Here is a 17,267-nt window from a genome sequence, read left to right as displayed (position 1 = left end):
CAACTCAACCACATTAGGAGGTTGTTGTTGTTATGTGCCGTGGAGTTGGTTCCAACTCATAGCAACCCTGCACAGGGTTTCCGAGGCTGTTAATCCTTACAGGAGCAGAACGCCTCATCTTTCTCCCACGGAGCAGCTGGTAGTTTCGAACTGTGACCCTGAGGTTTGCAGCCCGATTCGTAACCACTACGCTACCAGAGCTCCTTACATTAGGAGGTATATGATAAATATAAGTCTAGAAACACAGTGATTACTACAAAAATTTATTTTATAATGAAAAATTCCTCATATATGAAATTTACGTTAGTATTTCCACTATCTATCACTTTGTCATACTGTGGTGGCTTCTGTTGCTGTGATGCTGGAATCTATGCCAACAGCATATTAAATACCATAGGGTCACACATGGTGAAAAAGGTTCCAGACAATGACAGAATAGGAAGAAGGAGAGGCACACTATTTTTAAATGCTTAGCCACTAAAAACTTACAAATAGCAGTGGCATGCTGTCAGATACAGTGCTAGATTGTGAGGTTGGCCCAGGATCACATTGTGTTTCAGTACAACTCGATGGCACCTAACAGCAGTAACAACATAGTGCCAGAAAATGGAAGCATTAGGAAGGGCACCAAAATATGAGTAGATGCAGTGTCAGAAGATGAGTCCCTCAGGTTAGAAGTCACTCAAAATATAACCGGAGAAGAGCTGTCTCCTCAAGAAGAGTTGAGAGTGATGATGCAAATGAAGCATAGCTTTCGGAACCTTTATTTGTTAATGGGACACAACTCAAAATGATGAGAAACAGCTGATGCTGATGTGAAGTGCCTTCAAGTTAGTTACAACCCACAGCAACCCTGTATAGGGTTTCCACGGAGCAGCAAGTGAGCTTCAAACCAACTCTGTAGTCTTGCATATTATCCAACAGTGCTACACCAGGACTCCTATAACAACTATAAACATCTGTTAATCATCAAAACATAGAATGTATGAAGTATGAACCTAGGGAAATTTGAAGTTGTCAAAAATGAAATGGAATGCATATACATTGATATCCTAGGTATTAGTGAACTGAAATGGACTGGTATGGGCCATTCTGAATCTGACAATCACGTGGTTTACTATGCAGAGAACAACAAATTACAGAAATGGCGTAGCATTCATCACCAAAAACAATGTTTAAAGCACAATGCTGCCTGTGATAAGTATCCATATGCCTACAAGAAACACTAATTAATACCACTATTATTCAAATTTATGGACCAATCACTCAAGTCAGTGATGATGAAATTGAAGAATTCTACCAACGTCTTCAGTCTGAAATTGTTTAAACATGCATTTGTGATGTATTGATAATTACTGGTGACTGGAATGCAAAGGTTGGAAACAGAGAGGAAGGATCAGTAGTCGGAAAATATGGCCTTGGTGAGACGGCCTTGGTGATAGAAATGATACTGGGAATTGGATGATAAAATTTTGTAAGACTAATAACGTCTTCATCGCAAATACCTTTTTAAACAACATAAAAGACGACTGACTATACACATGGACCTCACCAGATGGAATATACTGGAATAAAACTGACTACATCCAAATGAAGAGATAGTGGAAAGGATCAAAATCATCAACCAAAACAAGAATAAGGCAGGCTATGGAACAGACCATCAACTGCTCATATGCAAGTTCAGGCTGAAGTAGAAGAAAATTGAAACAAGTCCACAAGAGTCAAAATAGGTCCTTGAACATATTCCACCTGAAATAAGAGATCATCTCAACCACAGATTTGATGCATTAGACACTAGTTACTGAAGACCAAAAGAGCTGTGGGATACCGTTAAGAACATCATATAGGAAGAAAGCAAAAGGGCATTAAGAAGACGAGAAAGAAGGAGGGAAAAAAAAAAAAATATATATATATATATATGTCAGAAGACATTCTGAAACTTGGTTTCCAGTGTAGAGAAGCGCAAGCAAATGGAATAAATAAGAAAGTCAAAGAGCTGGAGGAAAAATATCAAAAGGGCAGCTCAATAACGCAAAGTTAAATACTATAATGAGACATGCAAAGACATCAAGTTAGACACCAAAAGGGAAGAACATGCTCAGTATTTCTCAACTTGAAAGAACTGGAAAAAAAACAAAATTCAAGGCTGGGCTTCCAATATTGAAAGATTCCATGGGCAAAATATTGAATGATGCAAAAAGCATCAAAAGAAGATGGATGGAATACAAAGTCACTGTACCAAAAGAAGCTTGACATTGTTCAGCTATTTCAAGGGCAAATATACACTCATCTACGCCAAAAAAATTTGGAAGACAACTATCTGGCCAACTGATTGGAAGAGATCCATATTTGTGTCCATTCCAAAGACAGGTGACCCAAAGGAATGTGGAAATCATCGGAAAGTATCTTTGATATCCCATGCGAGTAAAGTTTTACTAAAGGTAATACAAAACAACTGCAAGCATACATTGACAGAGAACTTCCAGAGGTTCAAGCCGGATTCAGAAGAGGATGTAGAACGAGGGATATTATTGCTGTTGTCCAATGGATCTTGGCTGAAAGCAGAGAATACCAGAAAGATGTTTACCTATGCTTCATTGACTACGCAAAGGCTTTCAATTGCATGGATCATGCAAACTATGGACAACACTGCAAAGTGTGAGTATTTTTGAACATTTAATTGTGCTCATGAGGAATCTGTACATGGACCAAGAGGCAGTTGTTTGACCAGAACATGGGAACACTGAATGGTTTAAAATTAAGAAAGGTGTGCGACAGGGATTGTATTCTTTCGTCATACTTATTCAACCTGTATGCTGAGCAAAAAATCCGAGAAGCTGGGTTATATGAAGAAAAACGCAGCATCAGGATTGGAGGAAGACTCATTAACAACCTGCGACACAGATAATACAACCTTGTTTGCTGAAAGTGATGAGGACTTAAAATACTTACTGACAAAGATAAAAGACCTTTTGTATGGATTACCTCTCAATGTAAAGAAAACAAAAATCCTCACCACTGGACCAATAAACAACATTCTTATCAATGGAGAAAAGATTGACGTTATCAAGGATTTCATTCTTCTTGGATAAACTATCAATGCTCATGGAAGCAGCAGTCAAGAAATAAAATGACGTATTGCATTAGGCAAATCTGCTGCACAAGACCTTTTTAAAGTGTTGAAGAGCAAAGATGTCAGTTTGAGGACTAATTTTTAATAACCTCATATGCATGCAAAAGCTGGAGTGAATAGGGAAGACCATAGAAGAATTGATGCTTTTGAGTTATGGTGTTGGAGGAGAATATTGAAAGTGCCATGGGCTGCCAAAAGAACCAACAGATCTGTGTTGGAAAAAATGCAGCCAGAGTGCTTCTTGGGGGCCAGGATGGCCAAACTTCGTCTTTCATACTTGACATACACTGTCAGGAAGGACTAGTTGCTAGAGAAGGATATCATGTTTGGTAAGGTGGAGGGTCAGAGAAGTAGAGGAAGACCCCCAGCCAGAAGGACTGGCAAAGTGGCAGCATCGATGGACTCAAGCATGGCAACAACTATGAGGTTGGCCCAGGACCCGGCAGTATTTCATTCTGTTGTGCATAGGGTCACTATGAGTCCGTACAGACTCGGTGGCACCTAACAACAACATGTGATCAAGAATTGATGGTATTGAAGGAAGAACTCTAAACTGCACTGACGGTTACTGGCAAAAACAAGGCTCCAGAAATTGACGGGATATAAATTGAAATCTTTCACATACTGATGCAACACTGGAGGTGCTTGCTCATCTATGCCAAGAGATGTGGAAGACATCTACATGATTGGAAGAGATCCACTTATGTACCCATTCCAAAGAAAGGTGACCCAATGGAATGTGGAAATCATCACAGTATTATTAATCTCATCCGCAAGTAAATAATTCAAAAATGGCTGCAACAATATATCGACAGAGAAATACCAGAAACTCAAGACAGACTGAGAAGAGAATGTCGAAGTACGGATATCATTGTTAACAACAGATGGATCATGGCTGAAAATTGAAAGTATCAGAAAGATATTTGGTTGTACTTTATTGACTGTGCAAAGCCTTTTGACTGTGTGAATTATGACAAGCTATGGATAACACTGTGAAGAATGCATATTCCAGAACACTTAATAGTACTCATGAGGAACCTGTACATAGACCAAGAGGCAGTCGTTTGAATAGAACAATGGCATACTGAACTGTTTGAAATCATGAAAGGTGTGTGCTAGGGCTGTATTCTTTCACCGTACTTATTCAATCTACACAATGAGCAAATAATCTGAGAAGCTGGATTACAGGAAGAATAAAGTGGCATCAGAACATGAAGAAGACTTATTAACAATCTTCATTATGGAGGTGATACAACCTTGTTGGCTAAAAGTGAAGAAGATTTAAGATACTTACTGATAAAGATCAAAGATTACAGCTTTCAGTATGGATTGCACCTCAGTGTAAAGAAATAAAAAAAGTCATATCTGGACCAATAAATAACGTCACAAAATATGGAGAATAGACTAAAGTTGTTAAAGACTTCATTTTGCTTGGATCCAATATCAACAATCATAGAAGAAGCAGCCAATAATCAAACAATGCATTAGGCAAATCTGCTGCACAGGACCACTTTAAAGTGTTCAAGAGGAAAGATATCAGTTTGAGGACTAAGGCGTGGCCTGACTCAAGTCATGGCATTTTCAATTGCCTCAGATACATTTGAAATTGGATAATGACTATGAAAGTTGGCTAATTGGAAGACTGTAGAAGAATTGATGCCTTTGAGTTATGTTATTGGAGAACATTGAAACCACCATAGACTGCCTGAAGAACAAACAAACCTATTGGAAGAAGTACATACATCTAGAATGCTTCTGAGAAGCCAGGAAGGAAAGATTTCATTTCTCATACTTCAGACATGTTATCAGGAAGGACCAGTCCATGGATAAGGACATCATACTTGGTAGAGTAGAGGGTCAGTGAAAAAAGGAAGCCCCCTAACAAGATGGACTGGCACAGTGACAGCAGCACTGGACTCACGTGTAACAATTGCGACAATAGTCAACAAACAGGTAGTTTTCGTTCTGTTGTGCACAGGGTCTCTCTGAGTTGGAAGTGACTTGGCAACTAACAACAACAACAACAAACTAGTATTTCATTCTTTTCCAAGGCAATCCTTTCATCAATTTTGCTACCTATTTGGGGCTTTATAATTTTCTAACATGTAAATTACAGTGAAAAAGTAAAGTACAGAAAGTATGGAAGGATCAAAATGCTAACAATAATTAACACTGGTTGGTAGATAATGAATATGGGCAGATATTGTAATTATGTCTGTAAACTTAAAGCCTTAAATTGAAACTGATTACCACCATTTGTAGAAAACAAGATAATTTAGATATTAATTAAATCGCAAGTCAGACATAAATGATGGAGACAAATATAAAATATTCTAATGATGAGTAAGTATTACTGAATTTTAAAAGATGGTAATTCCCTAATTATAAGAATTGAAAGATAAAACTATTTCAAAGTAGTCTTTTAATATTAGATAGGAGCTTCAACCCCACCAACTGCTCCTCGGAAACCCTATACAGGGTCGCTATGATTTGGAACTGACTCAATGGCACTTAACAATAGGGAGAAAAGAGTCTTGCTGTGGCAATGTAGGATAAGCACGGAACTACTAATCGCAAAGTTGGTTGTTCAAACCTACCAGTCATTCCTTGAAACCCTATATAAGGTGGCAATGAGTCAGAACTGACTCAAGGGTACTAATAACAACAATAGGAACCAAATACCTTGCCCACTTCAGTGAGTGAGTGAGTATAATAGAACTTTGAGAATTGATGATTGGTGCAATAATGTGTATCAATGATTACATATTAACCTCAGTGACAAATCACTAACCTGAAAATCTGATATTATTATAAGAAATATTGATTATATGGTCATCTAATCCAACCCTTATTTTTAAAAATAGGAACCAAAACAATTCATAACAGGGATGTTATAAATCAGAAAAGAACTTTAAGAAGGTAATTTTGACAAAATGTTTTTATGACATTTCTATTTACAATGTTTAAAATTACAGGTTTTCTTATTTCTATATACTTTTTTTTGCTGGGAACAATATTTGTTTGTAGTTGTTAAATACAATGACTTGGCTCTGAGATAGAAATAGTAAACATTATCAATGGATAATAATCTCAGAGCTATAAAATCTACAAGAATCTTTACTTACCAAGTAAGATTGGTATGGGTGGTAGTAGCAAAGTAGTTTTTGTGTTTTTCCCATGTATTAGATGTGTGAACCTGAGTAAGTTACTAAACTTCTCCAAATTAAGTCTGTTCATCAATAAAATTAAGAGAATAAAGAGCCTAACTCAGAGGTTTGGGGGTTTAAACGAGAGACTACTTAATAGAAAATGCAGTTTACTTACAAAAAGCTGTTACTTAAATATACTATAGAAGTGCTTTTAAAAATTAGAAATCAAATTGTTATGCCAAAGGAACAGGAAATGTGTTTACCTATCTTTCTATCATGAATTTTCAAATGTTATTCATAAAATGAGCTCCTGGTGTGGCACTATGGGATAAGCACTGGACCACAAATGGCAAGATGAGTGATTCAAACCTACCAATCACTCCTTGGAAACACTATCCCGGGTCATTATGAGTCTAAGCCAACTCAACAGCACTTAACAATTCATAAAGGAACTATTTACGCAAATTCACTTTATTGCTAGTTTAGTAGAGGACAAAGGTAACACTCTTGACACCAGTGTAAATATGCGTTTTCATGTTGTTGCTATTGTTACATGTTATCAAGTCGGTTTTGACATAGAAAGACCCTGTATTGGGTTTCTGAGGGTTTTTAAATCTTCACAGGAGCAGAAACCCTTATTTTTCTCCCATGGAACAACTGGTAGGCTCTAACAGCTAACCTTGCTGTTCATAGCCCAGTATTACTCCTACAGAACCACCACACTAACAATAATATGCTTTTCAATTTTTGGCTTAAATGACAATCAATTTCAATATGAGTATATTAAGCTTAAGGACTAAGGTGCACCTGACTGAAGCCATGGTACTTTCAATAATCTCATCATATTCATGGGAAAACTGGACAGTGAATAAGGAAGACTGTAGAAGAAGTGATGCTCTTGAGTTATAGCGTTGGAGAACAATATTGAAAGTGCCATGGGCTGCCAATAGAACCAACAGATCTGTGCTGGAGGTGCAGCCAGAGTGCTCCTTGGAGGCCAGGAAGGCCAAACTTCGTCTCTCATACTTCAGACATATTGTCAGGAGGGATCACTCGCTGGAGAAGGATATCATGTTTGGTAAGGTGGAGGGTCAGAGAAAAGAGGAAGACCCCCCCAGTGAATGGACCACTTTGCCAGTGAAATGGACTGGCAAAGTGGCAGCATCAATGGGCTCAAGCGTGGCAACAATTGTGAGGCTGGCCCAGGATCGGACAGTGTTTCATTCCGTTGTACACAGGGTCGCTATGAGTCAGTACCAACTCGATGGCACCTAACAACAATATTAGGCTAGCACACTAAGGTCAAAATACAAAATACAACATAATGAAAACTAAATGCATGCCTTATTAAATTTAGTAGTCCTGGTATGGTTCTCTAGGATCAGCACTGGATTGCTAATCAAAAGGTCAGTGGTTCAAACCCACCAGCTACCCTCAGAAGTACCATACAGAGTCCCTATGAGGCGCAACCAATCCGACAGCGCTTAATGACAATGTTGTTGCTGTTGTTATGTGCTGTGGAGTCGGTTCCGACTCATAGCGACCCTGCACAGGGTTTCCGAGGCTGTTAGTCTTTATGGGAGCAGAAAGCCTCATCTTTCTCACACAGAATAGCTGGTAGTTTTGAACTGATGACCTTGCGGTTCACAGCCAGATCTGTAACCACTGTGCTACCAGACAATAGAAAATAAATAATACAAAAAGGCTTCAAAAAGTTCGTGGAGGAATTCCATTATCTTTTAATTACATTTTTCCACAAACATTTTGAGACCCCACTCAGATATCTGGAATTGGAATGGACTTAAAACTTTCTGGAGGACACTTTGCAAAACTGAAAGGGCCCTTAAAACTACTCAAATCTTTTGATCCCACAAATTTTAGAATTTTATTCCAAGGGAAATGTACTAAAAGATACAAGAATAATGACAGAATTTATAAGAGCAACTATAAACTAGAAGTGACCTAGGTATTATTTAGTCATGAATAGATTTCAATGAATAATCTATGACAATTAAAATTCCTCCAGTATTAGCCATAACCAAACACCGTGAAGAAATGAGTCCTTGGACCTAAGGGCTCAGTCACTGGACCTAGGATCATAATCTTGTGGGGAATAGCAAGATCAACTGGCACAACACAGACTGTAAAGAAAATGCTCTATATCCTACTTGGTTGAGAATCACCTAGGGTCTTAAAAGCTTGTGAGTGAGTGGCCATCTAAGGTGGCTTCTTCCTGTCTAGAGCAAAGAAAAGTGATGAAAATCAAAGACTGCATGGTAGCATTTAGTCCAAAGGTCTAATGGACTTTGTGAACTTCAGACTCCTAGACCCTGACACCAGAAGAACTAGATGGTGCTGATTGCTCTGAAAAGGATCACATTAGAAAGTGGGAGAAAAGTGGGGAACCAAACTCAACATCACAAAAGCTTACTGGTTTATGGAGACTGCTGAGACCCTAAAATTATGACCCTTATACCCCCCCTTCAGGCTTGGAACTGAACTCATTCTAGTGGCTCAATTTTCAGTCAAACAATTCTAAAAACCAAACCCACTGCCAATGAGTTGACTCTAACTCCCTGCAACCCTACTGGCCAGAGTATACCTGCTCCCTCTGTAGGGTTTCCAAGGCTAAATCGTTACAGGGGCAGACAGCTTCATTTTCCTTCCAGGGAGCGGCTGGTGAGTTTGAACCTCCAATCTTGTGGTTAGTGGCCCAATGGTTAATCCACTGTACCACCAAAGCTCCTTAGGCAAATAATAGTGTTTTTGTTTTTGTTATATGTCATCAAAATGGTGCAACTCACAACGACCCTGTATAGGGTTCCAAAGAGCAGCTGGTGGGTTTGGAACCACCAACTTCCCAGTTAGCAGTCCAGTGCTTATCCTAAAGCACCACACCGGGACCCTGTAGGTTTTAAGGTGAAGAGTAACACCAGGGGAGTATACCTTCTTTAGAACAAGCAAGCACTTGAAATAAAAACAACAATATGTGCAAAAGGACAAAGTTCGGAAGGCAGGAAGGGTTAAGCAGGAGGAATGGAAAAGGGAAACATACTGAGAAGTGAGATGAGGGATGTTACACTGTGGGGATTACAATCAGTAACATGAAACAAAATATGTACAAAATGTTGAACAGAAAACTAACTCGCTCTGTAAATCTTTACCCAATTCACAATAAAAGTTTTTAAAACCCCAAAAAACAACAACCGTCTGTGTAAAATATTAGTAAGGAAAAAGGTAGACATATTTTTACACAACACATACTTTCTTTTGACAAAACTGACATTTTGAAGATAACTATAAAAGTAATTTAGAAGATAGTATGCCATAATCTATTAGCAATTACATCTACATGTAGTGGTACTGCAGGTGAGTTTTGGTTTGAATTTTAATCCATGAGCATATATTAAATAAATATTGATAAGTTAATTTTCTGGAATATTATGTAAAGCAATGCTATACACAGCCTACTGATCTATATAACTTACAAGTGCCCTTCCAATTTAAAGATTCCACAACTCTAAGGACAATTTTTCACAACTCATTTAAAAGACAAACTCAAGACTTATATGCACACCCATGTTCATCACAGCACTATTTATAACAGCAAAAAAAAGAGAACCATTCTAAATGTCCCATCAAGTGAAGAATGGCTAAACACACTGGTCCATACTGACTACTATGAAGCAGCATTAAAGAATAACAATGAATCTGTGAAATAGCTCATAATATGGATGAACTTGGAGGACAGGATGCTGAGAGAAACAAGTCACTCACAAAAAGGATAAATATTACATAAGACTACTATTATAGAAAGTCATAAAAAAGGGTTACACACACGATCAAGACCAGAAAAATCTAAAGTTAGTTTTCAAAGAAGCATTTGTAGCCAAGATTGGCGTTTTTTTTTAAGAAGCAGTATCAATATCATCTGGCTAGTAGCTCTTTCCTAGATAGAAAAATGGGCAGTGAACCAAGTGAACTGGGACAAAAGTAACAACAACAAAAAGAACGAATCTGAATTGACTAAAAAGAAGAAGAAAGAAGGTCATTTCTTTATTGTTTGCAAAAGAATTGCTGCCTAGATGCTAATGACAGAATTCATATGAATTACTGACTGCAATGATGACTGCTACCTAACATTTTCATACGTAGTAGGACTATAAACCATTAAATAAGGAGAGGGAAATATCACATGTAAAGAAAGTTTCTCCTCTTTTAAAAAGGCTGATGATATTAATTTGATTAATATCAAAATTAAGAGATCTTTGGTAGATTAACTATATCAATTTTCACCTAAGAAAATGCAATAGAGTATGAAATACAGCCAGTTATAAACCAATAGCTGCGATTCACAAAAATGTTACATATCACCATGTATTTCAAATGTTAATTCATTTCAAGTCAAATAAAACTGTTTCATGAATTAAAATAGACTAATTTATAATTCAAAACCAAGAAAAAATAAACCCCTTGCAATAAATGAAAGAAGCCACTGTTATAAAAGCAAAAAATCTTAAAATATGACAATTTTAAGATTTTTACTAGAGATAAGTAGAAATGTTTAATATAAAATAACATATAACAAGGTATCATGACTAATATATGGATAAGAACATGTGTCTATACTTAACAGAAAGAAAATAATTAAATTTAAACAGTTTACTCAAAAAATCCAGAGAAATCAATTAAGACATTTTTATTTAATAGTATTTTATTTATAAGCTTATGTAGCTCATACTATCTTGCTAACTATATGGCACATAAGATAGCTAAAGAAACAAAACAAAACACTTATGATAGCTTTTCTATAGTTAGTATATCATGTATTTCACAAAAATACTCTGGTTATATAGAAGGATCAGGGGGACACTAGTCCATAAAGAACCTGGTCAAAATAACTAGTTTACCTTTATTTCCTTTGTTTAAATAAAAGAACTAAACACCAAAAGAGAAAAACTAAAAAATTATAAAGACCATTTTTCCTCCAGTTATCAAGAAAAAGCTGTTTTTCTAAATTAACAAACTAAATACAATTTTATTAAAAAGATAAAAGAAAAAATACTGTCTTTTTAGCATTAAATGTTACATTTATTTCTGATAGGATTCATTCTACCATTGAGACCAAACAGAAATTAACACCTGAAATATGGCTTTCAAATAAGTATGGGGGGGGTACATTTAAAAATTTTTAAATATAAATAATATACCAGAAAAAATATTTCTACTATGATTAAAAAACAAACTATGTTCTCTATAATTTGATAAAACCAGCTTCATCCTATTTATTATGATTCAGAAACAATTTTTGAGGCAATTTTACTTGACCATCACCCATTTCCTATTGTGGCAAATATGATTCAATACTAAATGTCTTCAACCATTTTTTAATGCTGTAGTATTTAAGAGTCTCTACTTAGATGAATGTGTAAAAATATGACATAATTAAACATTTCTTTAACAGCTACAGCACCTAAAAATGAATAGCTAATCTGAAAAATTTGCACTATACTAACAACAACAAAAAAAACACCAACAAGAAAAACAAAATCCAAAAACATAACCACTTACTTATATCTCTCCCTTTAAAACCGGCATAGGAAAAGGATAAAAATACACACTCTTGAGAAAACACTAATTCACACATGTTCTAATGGAAAATAGTCATATACGATATTCTCAACATTATCAAAAAGGTACCATGTTCTTCTGTGTGTTGCAACAGAATCTCCAGCTCTGCAATCCTGCTGCAGTCATGAATAAACATATTGCTCTGAAGTTCTAAGTATGTGTGGCCATATCAAGGGCATAGGGCATGCACATGAGATCTGAAATGGATTTACATTACCTCCAACCTTAGGGCCACCTGCTGAACCAGGCTTCCTTGCACTGTTGACAGGATTTCCGGATGTTTTAGGTGCAGGAACCTTGAAGGCTGAAGCAGCTGATGACGGCCTATTTCCATCCACTGATTCTTCATCATCAAAGCTTTTATCTGCACAAAGCATTAGAAAATTATATTTAAATAACTAAGCTTTGCTCCATTTTTTCATAAGACTCAAATATCAAACAGACATACATAAAATCATTAATTTGGATATACAATACAAAATAAAGCTTATTTTAATAAGCATTGATATATTACCCAGCAGCATATAAAATAACCCTGTATCACTTAAAATCAAAAGTATTATGAAATTTCTTATCAACATATATATATTAACTTACAACATCAAACCAAACATAAGGGCAGTAAAAAGCAATTTTCATTTTTTTGCTACTCATGTAAGCATTTTCTTGTCAGCTCCTCCCATAGTATATCTTCTAGCACGCCCTGCCTTATTCCTTACACCAAGATTTTTCAACTTACAATCACAGATCCGTTTGCAAATCAGTCGCCTCATTCCTCCGAAAGCTCTTATTTTCCCTCACCCTAGGATGTTTCACATGGCCAAATACAGTAGATTCATTACTAATGAAAGGTTCTATCAAAAAATAGACAGAAACAGCCACAGAACCACCACTGAGGTTTGTGCCGGCATTTTTCTTTCTCTTCCCTGCCCTAGGTGCTGCAACAGCCAATCAGCTACAAGGTGACATCATCTTATGGCAGCTACAACCAGATGAAAGGTAAAAATTCTCCATGCATCTAAAAAATTCTCCGTACAGCTACAATTCTTATTCTATATGAAATTTTCAAAGGCATTAAATACTACTAAAGGTTTGTAAACCAAAATATTTTTTCTTATTTAATCCATGTGAAAATTCATGCAGATAGAAAAATAGGTTTAATGTAATATTCTGCAGGAGTGGTTATTATTGCATCAGTAAAGCACAGAACATCACAGTGCTCATTACTGTGTATAATGAACTCAGAGCACTTACAATTTGCTATTTATTTAGCCATGTAAATGAAATTGAACAATTTTATTCTCATAAATGATTTTACACTGTTCAGTAAAGCTGCTTTTACAATATTTATGAGAAACCACACTATTATCATCTTCTTGGAAATAAAATGAAGCTCACACACCTCACAAGATGTATGCATTTTACTCTTTTGAGAAGATGGTTTTCTCCAGGACCCTGCACAAATTAACCATGACAAACAAGATGGGAGAGGCAGAGAAGCAGTCTTACTACAGGCTTCAGATCAATATGCCAGAATCTCTCCTTTTCTTTCTATTCCCATTACCTATGGCACATCCCTTCAAAGGGATGCTTTGAATTCAGCTATTAAATATATTCTAAAGAAAGAAACCAAACAAGTTTTAACACTTTTATTCATTGGGGGAGAAAAATATACAGCCATATTCCATTTCAGCAATTGTTTTTCTTAAGTACACAATTCAAAGGATATAAAAAAAATTCCTAGTTAAAATAAACAAAACACGCCTTTCTTTTTGGCATAAGACTGTTAGGCAACAAGCTTGTATAAAATAATGGGTTTAACATATATGCCTTAAATATATTGCTCTGTTTGAAACACTAATACAATTAATTCCCAAATAAATGCTTTGGCTATCAACAAATAAAAATAAAAATACAGCTGAGAGACAGAGTAGACAAACATACTGACAGAAAGATAGGCTCTGAAACAGTGGCCAGAAGTTCCCATGGAAACAGTATTCCATTTGCAAATCAGTCCCCTGTTTCAACACTTAAGAACTGAAAGAGAACACTTCTCTACCTTAAAAATATTTTTTTAACTCTTAACATTCTAAAACTCCCTAGAAATGAAATTTTAACTTTTTATTAAAATGGACCAGAAAACAATACAAATCCTAACATAGTTCAATGAAATAACTTACAAAATGAATCTGCTAGTGTGGCCAGAATCCAGATCAATAAAAGGATATTATCAGCATTGTATAAGTGCCTTCATGAATCTCCAGTTATTACCTCCTACCTAAAGCTAACTAGTCTTAAAACATAGTTTTCCCCATCTTTGAACTTTATATATACAGAAGCATGAAATATGTACTATGGTTTCTAACTTCTTTTCACTCAATATGTTTGAAAGATCCATTCATTCCTGGTTTTCTACTGTATGACTGTACATCGATTTATTAATGTCCATTCTACTGTTGATGAACATTTGGGTTGTTTCCAATTTCAGGTTACTGCAAATAGTGCTTCTAAGAGGCAAGCAAATGAAGTTAAAGGGCTCTAAGGTTTATAGCAATACTGGGAAAGTAATAACAGTAATTTATTTTAATTTGTAATAAGTCAGCGATACATACTATATAACCTCTAGGGTGGTGGTGGTGATATGCCGTGGGGTCCGAGTCGGTTCCGACTCATAGGGACCCTGTACAGGGTTTCCAAGGCTGTAAATCTTTACGGGAGCAGAAAGCCTCATCTTTCTCCTGCGGAACACCTGGTAGTTTCAAACTGCTGAACGTAATGTTCGCAGCCTGATTCGTAACCACTATGCTACCAGAGCTCCTTAACCTTTAGGGTAGAGGTTTTCAAAGTGTGGTTCCTACCGCCTACTTCTAACAAAAACCTACTGAACCAGAAACTATGGGGATGGTGCCTGATCACAATCTGTATTTTAACAAGTCTTCTAGGTGATTTGTTACCTTTTCTTAAGAACTAGTGCCCGAGGGCAGGGTTGGCAAACTTTTTGTCACACACCTGTTATCTCTGTGCAGCTCCTTAATTCTGTCACTGTAGCATAAAGGCAGTGATATAAAATATGTAAAGAAATGGGCATGGCTATGTTTCAATAAATTTTACTTAAAAACCAGGAAAGCAGCTGGATTTGGACTGCCGACAATAGTCTGTCAATCCTTACTCTAGAGTAACCACTAAAAGAATAGTCAAAGTATACATAACTGAATAAAAGATAAATATAAAAATTATTTTGTTCACTTGAAAAAAAAGTAGGAAAAAGGACAAATTGGAAATACAAAATGTGGACAAGTAGAAAATTATAAAGCAGTAAAATAATTAATAAATACCTCAAGTATAAATGAATTAAATAGTCCAAGCAAAACACTAAGATTAGAAAAGAATATATAGGCTGCTTAAATGATGTAAGGTCACATAATGGTTAAAAAGTCCCTGTTGCTGTTGTTGTCAAGTGCCGTTGAGTCGGTTCCGACCCATAGTGACCCTGAATAGGGTTTCCAAGGAGTAACTGGTGAGCTTAAACCGCCAATCTTGCAGTTCAAACAGCTTTGCAGTCTGGCGCATTAACCCGCAGCGCCACACCAGGACTCAAAAAAAAAGTCCCTATGTAGTATAAAAAGTAAACATGCTTGACTACCAACCACAAGGATGACAATTAAAGTCACCCAGTAGTACTTCACAAGAAGGGACTAGAGATTTACCATTCCTGCAAAATCAATCACTGAAAACCCTATGGAGCCACAGCTCTGTACTGACACACCTGGAGTTACAATGAGTTGAAATCAACTTGACAACTGGTAAAGGTTAAAAATAAAATGTTAAGAGAAAGGGAGACCATGCCAAACACTAAAAAAAAAAAAGGCTGGTGAAGCTCTAAACACTCACACACACACTCACACACTGCCACTGAATAATACAGACTCATAGCGACCCTACAGGACACAGTAGAACTCTGCCATAGAGTTTCCAAGACTGTAAATTGTTACATAAGTCGACTGTCACATCTTTCTCCTACAGAGCACTTTGCGGGCTTGAACTGATGACCTCTCAGTTGGCAGCTAAGTGCTTTAACCAAGGATCCTTACTAATTTCAAACAAATTAGTAATAATAACAAAACAATCACCAGGAAGAAATCACAACCCTAAATTCTTATGCACCCACTAACACAGCTTCAGATAAAGTAAAATTTAAAGATCTGACACTATAAATAGACAAATCTATAAATATAGGGGGAAATAATTGTTAGCCATTTCCAATAAGTTTTTTTTTTCTATTGTTGACTATAAAAGAATTCATAAAGCTAATTCATCATTACAGGCACTAACATTAAAAACGTTTTACAATTTATCTGCTGTTACATTGTTCTTAGGTACCATTTACTCAGTTCCAACTCATAAAAAACCTATGTACAACAAAATGAAACAGTGCCTAGTTCTGTACCATCCTCAATCACTGCTGCCCATTGTTTCAGCCTCTATGACAATTCATCTTCACTGAGAATCTTCCTGGTTTTTGCTAACTCTACTTTCCCAATCATTCTGACCTTTTCCAAGGACGGGTCCCTCTTGACAACATGTCCACAGCAAGTGAGAACAAGCTTCATCATCCTTGTTTCTAGCGAATACCTTGGATGTACTTCTTCTAAAACAAGTTTGTTCATTTTTCTGGTTGTTGTCAGGTGCCACCAGGTTGGATTCAACTCAGAGAGATCCTATGCACAACAGTACATTGCCCTGTCCTGTGCCATCCTCACAATTATAATGTATGAGCCCATTGCTGCTGTCAATGTGCCAATTCATCTTGCTGGAGGGATTTTTCTTTTTCACCGAACCTCCTCTTTACGTTCTTCTCCATGAACTGGTCCCTCCTGATAAGTCCCAAGTACGGTAGATGAAGTTTCACCATCTTGACATATAAGGAACAATCTTTCTGTACTTCTTCCAACACGATTTGTTTGTATTCCTGGCATTCTGTGGTACTTTCAATATTCTTCTCCAACATCAAAAGCAACAATTCTTTTACAGTCTTCCTTATTCATTGTTCAACTTTCACATGCATATGAGGATACTGAAAGCATTATGGGTTGGATCAGATACACCTTAGTTCTCAAAATGACATTTTTGCTCCTGAATATTGTAAAGAGGTCTTGTGCAGATTTGCCTGAAGCAATATGTCATTTGATTTCTTGACTGCTGCTTCCATGGGTACTGATAATGAATCCAAGCGAAAGGAAGTCTTTGACAACTTCAATCATTTATCATGTTATTTGTTGGTCCAGTGGTGAGTATTTTTTTGTTTTTTTTTTTTTACAACAGTGAGGTGCAACCCATACTGAATGCTGTAATCT

General features: G+C 36.4%; 1 protein-coding gene across 1 annotated transcript in view; it reads right to left on the bottom strand.

Annotated features, from left to right (window-relative positions):
* The window catches only part of CLASP2 (cytoplasmic linker associated protein 2), a 251,562-nt gene that overhangs the window by 164,486 nt on the left and 69,809 nt on the right, over positions 1-17,267 (bottom strand). The window contains exon 8 of the mRNA XM_006876589.1: positions 12,131-12,277. Coding sequence (XP_006876651.1) covers positions 12,131-12,277 — 147 coding nt within the window. The remainder of the gene's footprint in view (positions 1-12,130; positions 12,278-17,267) is intronic.

This window comes from Chrysochloris asiatica, unplaced genomic scaffold (assembly GCF_000296735.1).
Source record: "Chrysochloris asiatica unplaced genomic scaffold, ChrAsi1.0 scaffold00393, whole genome shotgun sequence".
In the NCBI taxonomy this organism is placed as follows: Eukaryota; Metazoa; Chordata; class Mammalia; order Afrosoricida; family Chrysochloridae; genus Chrysochloris; species Chrysochloris asiatica.
Note: the sequence above shows the minus strand (reverse complement) of the source record. Positions and strands in the feature narration are given on the sequence as shown.